Source organism: Rhinoderma darwinii, chromosome 12, assembly GCF_050947455.1.
Source record: "Rhinoderma darwinii isolate aRhiDar2 chromosome 12, aRhiDar2.hap1, whole genome shotgun sequence".
Lineage (NCBI taxonomy): Eukaryota > Metazoa > Chordata > Amphibia > Anura > Rhinodermatidae > Rhinoderma > Rhinoderma darwinii.
Genome location: NC_134698.1, coordinates 75,919,961 through 75,932,036, shown reverse-complemented (window position 1 = coordinate 75,932,036; position 12,076 = coordinate 75,919,961). Strand labels below are relative to the sequence as shown.

Genomic DNA, 12,076 nt, shown 5'->3' with positions numbered 1-12,076 from the left:
TTGATAACCATATATATATATGTATTTCTAAAGGAACACTGAGCAAAACTGATACAAGGTGTTAAGCTCTCTGCAGCGTCTGATGGGCGGAGCATGACACAGGGATTCAAGGAACACCAAAAAGGGAGTCCCTGTGTCATGCTCCGCCCCCTCAGACCCGGCACTAGGTAAAACACAGTATGTCAGTTTTTCTCAAAAACTAGTCACATGCCGGATTAGCAGCAATTATCCGGTAGTCCTACACTAGAACTGGTTTGCAATTTTTTATTCTCTGTATCTATCTATCTATCTATCTATCTATCTATCTATCTATCTATCTATCTATCTATCTATCTATCTATCTATCTATCTATCTATCCCATATCTATCTATCTATCTATCTATCTATCTATCTATCTATCTATCTATCTATCTATCTATCTATCTATCTATCTATCTATCTATCTATCTCATATCTATCTATCTATCTATCTATCTATCTATCTATCTATCTATCTATCTATCTATCTATCTATCTATCTATCTATCTATCTATCTCTCATATCTATCTATCTATCTATCTATCTATCTATCTATCTATCTATCTATCTATCTATCTATCTATCTATCTATCTATCTATCTATCTATCTATCTATCTATCTATCTATCTCATATCTATCTATCATCACATCCTGAACTAAAAATCGTCATTTTTCATTATATACATTGCTTTCTGCTAGAATAGCGCAGGTGGGGGACTCTTTAGTGCACGAGTGTTTAGCAATCTATGTGAACAGAATTTTCTCTCCTGTGAAAACAAATAGCATCTGCAATATACAGTTAAAAGCCGGGGACAATATCCAATCTGGCTGAGCGGAGCGCTCTCCGGGGTAATCATACATCCAGCTTCTCTTTCTTTTGGACCTTTCATGTTTTTCTGTGTTCCTGGTCCCCGGTGTGTAATCCATTTTTTGTACTGAGCAGAAATATCCATTACATGGCGCACCTCGTGTTATCCTGCGCCGCTCTGCGGCTGAGATTTGATATGATTAATCTTATTCTATCGCATTTCCTGGAGCCTGAATCCTAAATAATTTTAGAAATGTGTAAGACGGCTCCTGGGGGCTCCAGTGTGTAATGGTGAACTGAAGACCAACACTACAGGCCTTTCTTTGCCACCTAAGTATTGCCGTAAGCGGGTGCATTTCTGTCTTTACAGGGAGTCTCCACCTTCGCAACATTTTTTTTTAAATTGTTCCAATGCCTCTAAAATGAAAAATAAAGCAGCTTTACAAAATGTTTTAATTAAAAATATCCTGTCGTTTTGTGTATACAGCTCCTATACAGAACTATGTGTCTCCATGGTTACAGATTACAAACACATCCTGTGTAGTCTAATAAGGAATTCATGTGGCTTTCCATCTGTCCCCTACCAAATATATTTTAGTAATAGGTAGGGGACATAACTGCAGGATCAGACTACACAGGGTTTGTTTGTAGTCTGTTACCATGGAGACACCCTGGTCTGCATATGTGCTGTATATACAAAGCGGTAGATTTTTAATTAAGACTATTCACAAAATTGCTTTCTTTTTCAAGTTCGATGTATCGGAATAATAAAAGAAAAATGGTTGTGAACTTTAAGGGCATGCCCAGACATGGCGTATTTCTTCCGCAACTGTCCGCATCAATGCCGCACAGAATCTGCGTTGCAGATTCTGTTGCGGCTCTGCCCAAAAAGGGGCATTAAATTGATGCGGACTGGCCGCTGCGTATTGAGGTGAAAGTATTTCCCTTCTCTGTATCAGTGCAGGATAGAGAGAAGGGCCAGCACTTTCCCTCGTGAAAGTAAACGAATTTCATACTTACCGGCCGTTGTCTTGGTGACGCGTCCCTCTTTCGGCATCCAGCCCGACCTCCCTGGATGACGCGGCAGTCCATGTGACCGCTGCAGCATGTGATTGGCTGCAGCCTGTGATTGGCCTGTGATTGGCTGCAGCCGTCACTTGGAGACAGAAGCAGGGAGTTCTCGGTAACGATGAACTTCTATTTTTTTTACAGGTTGCTGTATATTGTGATCGGTAGTCACTGCCGATCGCTTAACTCTTTCAGCACCCTGGACAGTGACTATTTACTGACGTCGCCTAGCAACGCTCCCATAATTACGGGAGCCCCATTGACTTCCTCAGTCTGGCTGTAGACCTAGAAATACATAGGTCCAGCCAGAATGAAGAAATGTCATGTTAGTAAAACCAATACGCTCCGCAGCACACATAACATGTGCATGACAGCTGCGGACTTCATTGCGGAAATTTTGACTCTCCATTGAAGTCAATGGAGAAATTCCGCAATGAGTCCGCAACAAGTCCGCCACACGTCCGCAACAGTCAGTGTATGCTGCGGACACGAAATTCCGCACCGCAGCCTATGCTCCGCAGCGGAATTGTTCGCAACGTGTAAACGAACCTAACTATAAATCTGTGGAAGGCAATGGAGAAACGTGTACGCTGCGGACTGTCCGCAGCGGAATTCCAGAGCAATTCCGCCACGTCTGGCCATGCCCTAAAGTTGCCATAAGGAATTTGGCCCAGCTTTCCAAAACCCCGGAATGGTAATCTTTCTAGCGGTGCAGGAGTATGGGAGCGTGGAATGTATCACTAGGTAGATTTGCATTCAGGATGCTAGGAAAGTTGGGGGATAACCCCTGTAATAGTGGCCATATTGGTTGTCACCCAGCTTTTCCAGAAACAGATTAGATGGATAAACTGATAGGGAATTGTAATATATATTATATTTATAGATTGGATTTTTAATTACCCATCTGATCAGCTTGTCTTGTGGCGTGGGAGTCCCAATGCTGGGTGTTTTTACTGTGTTCACATGTGTTGCTTTTTCTGTTTTTTATTATTTTATTTTTCAAAATGTTTTAAAAAAAAAACACCCAAAAAAAAAAAAGAAAATGTGACTCACCCGGCATCCAGCGTCTTCTAGACTGCTACCGCATGTGATTGTATCCTTGAAGGAATTTTATTATACTTACAGAACCTTCTCCACCTCCACTTAATGACCAGTATACAGTATATACCCCCTGGTATAAAATACAGCACCTCTATGCAAGATCAAACCTTTCCATAGATTGCCAGTCCCCAATCCCCCTTTCCTTCACAAGGACAAACCGGCCAACTAATGAGTGAAATCTCATTGGCTGAAATTAATTAGGGAAAAGCAGGAAGTGTTGTCATAGGAGATGATCAGTAAAATGTTCGTATAACGGACCCTCGTTCTACAAGTAAGCAGTACATCCTCCCCCAATCCATCAACATGTCTGATATATAGATCAAGCCATTTGCCGAGCAAGCAGTTTGTCAGCTCGCACAGCGTCAGATGCAGCAGTGGGTATTTTGTATGCAGGGTACATGTCCCTGGGCGTTCCTGAAGATCTATTCAGGAGATGGGGTGAAGGGTATGAGATCCGCTGAGGAGAACCATGTGTGTCCTTCATTATAGGCATTCTAGTAATTCCAGCATCATTTTAAATTTCATCAACCAGTTACATCAAAATCTACAAAAGAATTCGAGTAAATTTGCCAATACTTTGCTTTACTATTTTTCTACAGATTTGGAGTTATTTCATGTTGTTTTCTCCATTTATATCTATAGCTACTTTCAAAATTCTTCTGGTTGCCCTTGGACACAGACAACAGTTTAGCTCCACCCCAATGTCAGACATGTGATCTAACAGTCCAGTTTGAACTATGTATCTGTCATCTGAGCTCCCATAATACACTGTTCTCTAGTAACAGGAAATTAGCAGAATTTTGGATTGAGCTTTAGATATGAATAGAGAAGAAGACACCAACTCAAGATCAGTACAAAGAACGTGACCACTTGGTCGCCGTCGGACAACTAGACAGGAAATGGGCTGCCTATGGGAAGACGAAGCCCTTCTATAGCACTGGCATTTAGTCACCATACACATGTAAGTACAGTCAAATTCCCTTAATTCGGCATCTGTGGGTCCTAATATGTGCCGGATTATCAATCATACTGGACGATCATAGAAAAGTATATAAAACCGACTTGGAAGGGTAATTAACAGGAAGGAGGCCCAAAGTCCGTATTGCAGTTCTGTGCTGGAAACAAGTGCCGGTTTATGGGACTTTCTGAATTATCAGATGCCAGATTAAAGGAATTTTGCTGTATTTATAACATACGTGCGCACAAACCCTCGTAATTATTCGTAACCACAAATGCCATTTTTGCTTCTTCTTTTTCCTTACTGATCTGTGTATTGAATGTGGTGATAATATAAGATCTTTTTCTCCTTCTGGCTCTGCTGCAGGTTGTACGAGATCAAATCTCTCACTGTACGGTAAAACTGCGGCAGACTACTGGATTGATGGAGTATTGCCTGGAAGTTATAAAGGAGAACGATCCAAGTGGTTTCCTCCAGGTGAGAAGCTATTTATGTTATTTTTTCTGATACACTGTTCCAAATCTCCTGCATAGATATAGATTAAAAAGATAACATTTTGTCTACCTGTAGCCACCACTAAAGGGAGCTGAGGAGCTGACTGCATACTGCATTATTATTGAGTTCAATGTAGAAACTGTATGCAGTAAACTTCTAGGCGCCCTCTAGTGGCGGCTGCTGGTAGACAGAATTTTATTTTTTTAAATTTAGGTCTATGCAGGGGATTTGGAGCTCTGTATCAGAAAAATGGACTTCCGACCGCTATAAATATATTTTAAGAAATTATTCAGAACAAAATTTTGGCTCTAAAAACATGATGATAAAAAGTGGAGATTTCCTTTAAGTTTAACCTCTTATTGTAACAGTCACTTGCCAGAGTCATTCTTAGAATAGCAGACTGGGAACTTCACTTCTCTGTCCATCTCTTCCCTGTTTTCTTATTTTACATAGATATCTGACGCTCTTATACGAAGAGTCCACCTGACAGAGGATCAGTGGGGTAAAGGGACTCTCACTCCAAGGATGACCACTGACTTCGATCTAAACTTGGACAGCGCCCCTCTCTTGCAGTCCATCCATCAGCTGGACTTTGTACAGATGAAAGGTAATTATATACAGATTCTGCTGGTTGCCCTAGGAAACAGACAACGGTATAGCTTCACCCCGCTGTCAGAAAGGTGGCCTAACAGTCTACCTCTAATTGTGTAACTGTCATCTGAGCTCCCACCATGCCCTGCTCTCTGGTAACCGGAAACCATATGTGGATTCTTGATCTAAAGTGGAGTTTTCCTTTAAGTTAAAGGGTAACTCCACCCAGGACTAATTATGTAATGTCTGGTACATTGACCTTCAATCACTCCCCCCCCCCCCATCTTATTAATAGTGTGTGAGATTACAAAATAAAAAATAGGGGTATCACCCGTTCTTAATTTTAACCAATCATTGTCTGGGGGTGGAGTTATCACAGTGGACCCTGTTTTCTCACTGACACTGACTGTGGGATCCGGGAGAGTCTATTATATTATTAAAACTCTTATGTGTTATGGGATGTATGTATTGTCTCTACCAGTAGGGGGCATATCTGTAAACCACAGGGTGACATAGCTGCCAAGCCGCCTTAGGTAAACGAGTTTTCTTTGGAAATTGATTTGTGTTTAGATGTCGGGGCCGTAGCAAATATTTCTGCCGTTCTGCCAAGGACTCCTGACAAAGCGTTTTATCTCCGGAGTTCAGCTGAGGACGAGGATTGTTCTGAATTGTGCAGTGTCATACGTCAGTCATCATGCCGCCCGCTGCAGCGCTGCCCTATTGTCTTCTATTGGAGCAGTGCCGCGCTTTATCCATCAGCCAAAAATACCTGCAGAGAAGCAAATCGGGGGGTAGTGAAAGAAAAGTCCTGAATGTCCATAGATCTTAGCACAGGCATGGGCAAATCTTAACCAGATCTCGGAGCCAGGCTGGATGAGGAGTGAATAACAAGTGGGGATGTGCCGTCCCCTAAAAGGGGTATTCCAGCCTCCAATGGATAGGTGAAAAATGCTAGATCGGTGGGGATCTGACTGCTGGGACCCCTACCGATCGCCAGACTAGGTGACTCCGGTCCCCCGTTTCCCCCCAGCCGTAAGGCCGGGCATGCGGGGTGTTGCTTTATTCAAAGTCTATGTGGCTGACTAAACAACCGAGCGCAGTTTCCGGGGTTTCAGGGTTTACATGATCTCATATAGAGAAATCATCACTCTCACTTTATATTAACCCTTACACTAAGACTAAGTGCTTCTTAGTTCCTTCTTTAGTACCAGCACCCCCAATGCTACAGATGGAAGAGTGCTGCACCCACAACAATAGTGCCACCCTGTCCTGGAAACAGCCACCCATGTCAATGGTGCAAGCGGAAGGATATATTCTGGAACTGGACGATGGGAACGGCGGTCAATTCAGGGTAAGATAACGTTTGCCTTTACTGTAGGCTGTAAAGTGAGATTCTTCTCCATTGCAGTGTAGCCTGTTTGGCCACTAGATGTCAGTAGCCATGAGGAGTGCAATCTTTCATCATTATACTATTAGCACAGGGACTCTGCTCTGGAAACCCAACTTGTCCTTAGGATTACACAGATTATTGTCGCTCTAGAGGAAATAAATAGTAAATGACCTTTTTGGCCTCCATTTAGTATCATCATGGCAGCTCTTCATGATCTCCCGTCTCCCCTCACAGTCATTTCGCTGGAGGTTTAGTTGTTTGTAGTTTTTAACTATTCTGCAATAAAAATCTACTTTTCATGCACTGCTGTTAAACAAGAAGAGCTGCAGTGTAAAGCATGGGGGAAAGAGGTTGATATCAGACAGAAATATTTCTTTTTTTAGCCCTTTGTGCGAATATATCTGTCAGGATCCAACAATATGCAGCATATTATAGTATCACAGTCTTGGGTCGTTCAGTCTTGGCTGGAGCTCCACTTATATATTTAATGCTGTTTACTGTTGCAGGAAGTGTTTGTCGGGAAGGAGACGATGTGCACAGTGGATGGTCTACATTTCAACAGTACATATAATGCCCGGGTCAAGGCCTTCAATAAAGCTGGGGTCAGCCAGTACAGTAAGACCCTGGTCCTCCAGACCTCCGAAGGTAACCAGTTCTGTACCACTCACTATGTAAGGCGGAATATCATTACCCCTCTGACAGCAATATAGCCCACTGTGCCACCGATGCTCCCGCTGTGGGTCAGAATGGACCCTCACCCATGTGATATGCAAATGACAAAAGCTTTTTAATAAGGTTTTGTAGCTTAAAAAAGTTCTATGACATGTTAATAGGGCAAGTCATAAACTCTGAGCAGTGAGGGTCCGGCCGCTAAGACCACACCAATCCTGAGAATAGTCAGATTTTAGGCCTTGTTCACACAGTGCAGATTTTTCATGCATTTTTTAGGCCAAAAACAGAATTGGATTCAGGAGGGCGGTCCTATAAGGCCTTCCTTTAGGGTATGTGCACACACACTAATTACGTCCGTAATTGACGGACGTATTTCGGCCGCAAGTACCGGACCGAACACAGTGCAGGGAGCCGGGCTCCTAGCATCATACTTATGTACGATGCTAGGAGTCCCTGCCTCGCTGCAGGACAACTGTCCCGTACTGAAAACAGTTGTCCTGCAGCGAGGCAGGGACTCCTAGCATCGTACATAAGTATGATGCTAGGAGCCCGGCTCCCTGCACTGTGTTCGGTCCGGTACTTGCGGCCGAAATACGTCCGTCAATTACGGACGTAATTAGTGTGTGTGCACATACCCCTATATATTTCTTCTGTTTAGGTTCCGTTCCTGGTTTTGGCTTTAAAAAATACATGCAAATCTGCACTGTGTGAATAAGGGCTACGACTCCATGGCTGCAACAAACTCATTCTTGGGATCCTTAAGGCCCTGTTCACACAGAGTTTTTTTGCAGGCAGAAAAAAATCTGTCTGAGAATTCCTTCAGAAATTTGGAGGCAGATTTTAAACTGCCTGGACGGATTTTAAGACATTTTTCGTCCACGGCCATTGAAGCTAATTCAAGGACCGCGGGCAAAAAAACGCTCAGAAACGAGCGCATGTTTTTTCTGCCGGAGGCAGAAACTTCTTTTCTTTCCCGCGAGCTGCCAAAAGCCGCCCGGTAAAAAAAAACCACGCCTCTGCCTCCCGTTAAAATCAATGGGGGGGGTGATTTCGGTAGTTTTTTGGCACTGATGCTGATGTGGTCAAAATCAGCGCCAAAAAACTCGGTGTAAACAGACCCTAAGGGTCCGGACCCTCGCTGATACGTGTTTTATGACATCCTATCGACATTTGTTTTGTCCTTTACTTCACTGTTTTTGCAGACAGGTGCAGTAAAGCAAATGACCGACACCGTATTTCTATACAGTACGTGCAATGCCGTCCACGGCCTGCAGCCACCACTAGGGGGAGCTTAGGAGTATACTGTATACAGAATGGGAGCTGTATAAAGCTGTATGCAGTGAGCTCCCCCTAGTGGTGGCTGCAGGAATCTGAAAAATGGAGCTCTGACCCTTATATACTAATACCATCATGGAGGTAATACATGTACATCAAAGCAAATAATTAGATTATTACATAGTAACTCAAAGGACACTTAAAGTCCTAGCATATAACTAGTGTGTTGACCTAGAGAAAAGAAAACTTCTTGTCAACTACAGTAAAAATCCTTTAATCCGACATAAATGGGACTAAATTCCACACTCAAATAAAACCACTCCTAACTTAAAACTTTTCACAGCTGATGGTTTGCTACAATAACTGTCTAGACAATCCTCTGAGCTAAACAGCCTGGACTTTAGACTGATACATTCTATTATCACTGATACTCAGGATTTGTCTGGACTGCATATACTGTAGCAAACCCTCAGCTGTGATAAGTATTAGTTCTGCGTGGTTTTCAGCCATTTGGATATAAACAATAATGTTCCCATTCACTGACAACAAGCAGAGGCCCTGAAAATGGTGAATTGTAATACAAAGTATATTAGAAAGTTGTAGAACAAGACTGGATGTAGATTGTGTTAGAAAAACATGGCTGCCGTCTTCCAAAAACGGTGCCACATCTGTTTACAGGTTGTGTGTGGTATTACAACTCAGCCCAACTCACTTTAATAGAACTGAGCTGCAATACCAAACACAACCCATGGACAGGTGTGGCGCTGTTTTTGGAAGAAAGCAGCCATGTTTTTCTAATCCTGTACAACCCCTTTAAGCTGCCGTGTGCGGACAAGAACTGAATGTTAGTGGATGTTGGATGTCCCCATTCACATGAGCATTTGCTGTATAAAATGCATGTCAATTTCAGAGCAGGAGGGTGAAGCTTCCTAAAGGAATTGGCTGATTCAGATCAGATCCCCCAAAAAATAACGAAAAGCGCCAAAATCTTTCAATGCCTACGGGCTGCGTAAAACCGTTGCGTGGTGCATTCATTATTATATGTAACTTTAGCTGTATCCTTGTCTCATTACACGTGTTCGCATGTCTGATATTCTGTGTGACCAAAGCAAACTACAATGGGAATCAGACATACAGGGATGCCGCCATATTGGGTGCAGAAGTTGCAGTCGCTCCCAGGCCCTCGTGCCTGAGGGGGTCTAATGGCCTCTATGCCACATAAGAAGACCCCAGTATTATAAATGCCACATGGTAGTTGGGGAGCATGTCCCAGATTTTACATTCGGGCCTAGAACCATCGTTATAGAAGCAGTACACCGTCTTATGATCTGATTAATATAGAATCATGTGATCAAGAAAAGACGGGATTAGCATCCTGCCAAGCCTCCTTGCCCCTTGTCTGCCCTCAGTTCCGTGCCAATTTCTGGTCTTGAGTTGAAGACCCGAGTCATCTGAAACAGGCTGGTTGCTATGGAGGTGCTGCCTGGCAACGGTGCATATTCATAGCGACCCCACTGTCTCAAATGATGCAACATTTCCACTTTTTCTGTGCTGTGTAGAGGAGCTTGTCAGCCGTCACATTATGCCATTCTTTATCTCAACTTATTAATTATTTAGGTAGAGACGCCCCTGGTAGTCCCATTTTTTTTGTGGGATCAGTCAGACAACAGAGTGGTGTACCCTATGCAGATTTGCATATAAAAGGGGCATTTCTAAGGCCGTTTTAGGGCATTTACAGACAGAATTAATAAGACCGTAGTGATTTATAGGTATAGGGGAAACTGTAGTTATACAAGTCTTGGTTTGTTTACGTTTGTAGGTGCATTTTATATGGTTTTTATAAGTGTATTATTGTTCCACTATGTATTTTTGTGCTTTGATCATTGTTTGTAGCTTGCGGCCGTCATTATATTTGTGACACGACCTTTACCATTTCTATTGGAGCTTGAGCATGAAAAGTTGCGCACGTCTTTAGATTTGATTCAAGGTTTGCACAATCGTTTTTTCCGTGGTTGTGACATCACGGGCTGGCCCTTTGGTCTTGTACGTGTGTTTTTTATTGATTTGGAAGCAGAACAAAATATCTAGGTCATTATTGACAAGTTTCTTCTGAGTTCGGTGACACTCATCTGCTTCATGCATGAGGGATGACCATGCATTTTCCCTTCCTACTGTGAATTCAAGTCTTGGACAAAACATATCATCAACAAACGGCAGAGGCGGCCATTTTGTAACATTTGGAAAGGGGGGTAGTGTCAGAACTGAAACAGTAATCAAATCCTTCAGGGCTCACAATGCTAAATGGCTGGACTACCCATTCTCCAAAATGGCTGTCTCCAAGTTGCAGTGAGCCCATCATCTACAAACACTTGTGGCGGCCATTTTGTGGAAATCTGCCTGTTAATTCGGTACAGGTGGGGGATGAAACATTACTGAATAAATTAATTTGTGCATTCAAACAACCGCCACCCAAGAATCGCAGGCTCAACTATAAATAGCTGAACTGCGTTATCTACAAAATGGCTGCCTCCAAGTTGTACTTCATCACCAGTGTATGATATGTATGTATACTAATGCACGCTTGGATGCTGACATTTCTATGCATGTCTTTGCTTATGCTAGGTCCCTATCCTCGAATGTCAGCCTCTCTTGCAGCTCGTTTGCAAATCAACACCATGCCCTCTCCACTCGAATTCCTCCAAAACTCAGCACAGGAAACTTGTGTGTCTCCAGGTAATGGCTTCCCCCCTCACAACTCATCGCACCTCAACAAGGATGCAGTATAAAGTTGTCACCATTGGTCAGAAACAGTCACGTGTCAAAACCGCCTAAAACTTGACCTTAGCAACCAATCAGAGTCAGTTTTAAAAATGAAAGCTGAGCACTGATTGGTTGCTATGGACAACAAGGCCTCATTTCCTCTGAGGCAGCTCTTATAAGTGAGGCTGGCCCAGTGTATGCCTTTATTTCCTTTCTGTGCTCTCGATAGCTTTGCACAGCCGAGGCACCCATTTTGTCGGTTTTTTTTACCTCAGATATTTCAGTGGTTCTGGTGTATTTGGTCACAACGAGTCGGTTACCGTTTACCAAATTACTTGACATAATGTGTGAAATGGGGACGCCATGTTATATCATACAGTATAGGTTATTATAAGATATTACAGTCTATTACATTTTATAATTTATTATTCACTCGTCTGTTCTTCCGGTATTCCATAATATATCATCTGACAGCATCTACAGACAGACTTGATAATAAAAATCCCAGCAGGATTGACAAGTGATAATTGCGAGTCTAGCAGCTATACAAGGTGCGAGCACCGCAAAATTAACGAGCGAACGAATTAATACTGTGAATTATGAAACGGTCATCATTGGTCTCAGGTTCTGTATCTGTATTTCCTGTGGTTCCGATGCAAATATTTGGTTTCGGTCAGTCATGTGATCTTCTGATTTTCATCCATAAGCCGGTGTCACATGAGCGTAATATTGGCACATTTCTCTCCTGCATTACAGTCGCAAGTCCCGGCGTGACCGCGGTACTAAATACCTGAACTAGCAGCATCACATGGATCTGCGCTCGTGTAAAACTGTCGTTAGGCTATGTTCACACAGGGCGGATACACTTCGGAAAATTCTACAGCGTAACTGAGAGCCTGCGGGGAATTCCGGTCAAAAGTTTGCACCAAAATGCAGA

The 12,076-nt window shown here is 42.9% G+C and overlaps 1 protein-coding gene and 1 long non-coding RNA gene across 12 annotated transcripts in view; one reads left to right on the top strand and one right to left on the bottom strand.

Annotated features, from left to right (window-relative positions):
• TRIM9 (tripartite motif containing 9) overlaps positions 1 to 12,076 on the top strand; it is a 71,041-nt gene that overhangs the window by 46,022 nt on the left and 12,943 nt on the right. For 6 of the 11 annotated variants that reach the window (XM_075844100.1, XM_075844099.1, XM_075844098.1 and 3 more), the window contains exons 4-8: positions 4,323 to 4,433; positions 4,905 to 5,058; positions 6,236 to 6,393; positions 6,939 to 7,077; positions 11,002 to 11,112. In XM_075844100.1, the coding sequence (XP_075700215.1) occupies positions 4,323 to 4,433; positions 4,905 to 5,058; positions 6,236 to 6,393; positions 6,939 to 7,077; positions 11,002 to 11,112 (673 nt within the window). The remainder of the gene's footprint in view (positions 1 to 4,322; positions 4,434 to 4,904; positions 5,059 to 6,235; positions 6,394 to 6,938; positions 7,078 to 11,001; positions 11,113 to 12,076) is intronic. The other 5 variants (XM_075844105.1, XM_075844104.1, XM_075844108.1 and 2 more) reach the window with 1 other exon arrangement.
• Positions 1 to 12,076, bottom strand: part of LOC142664780 (uncharacterized) — a 38,920-nt gene that overhangs the window by 26,656 nt on the left and 188 nt on the right. The window lies entirely within an intron of this gene.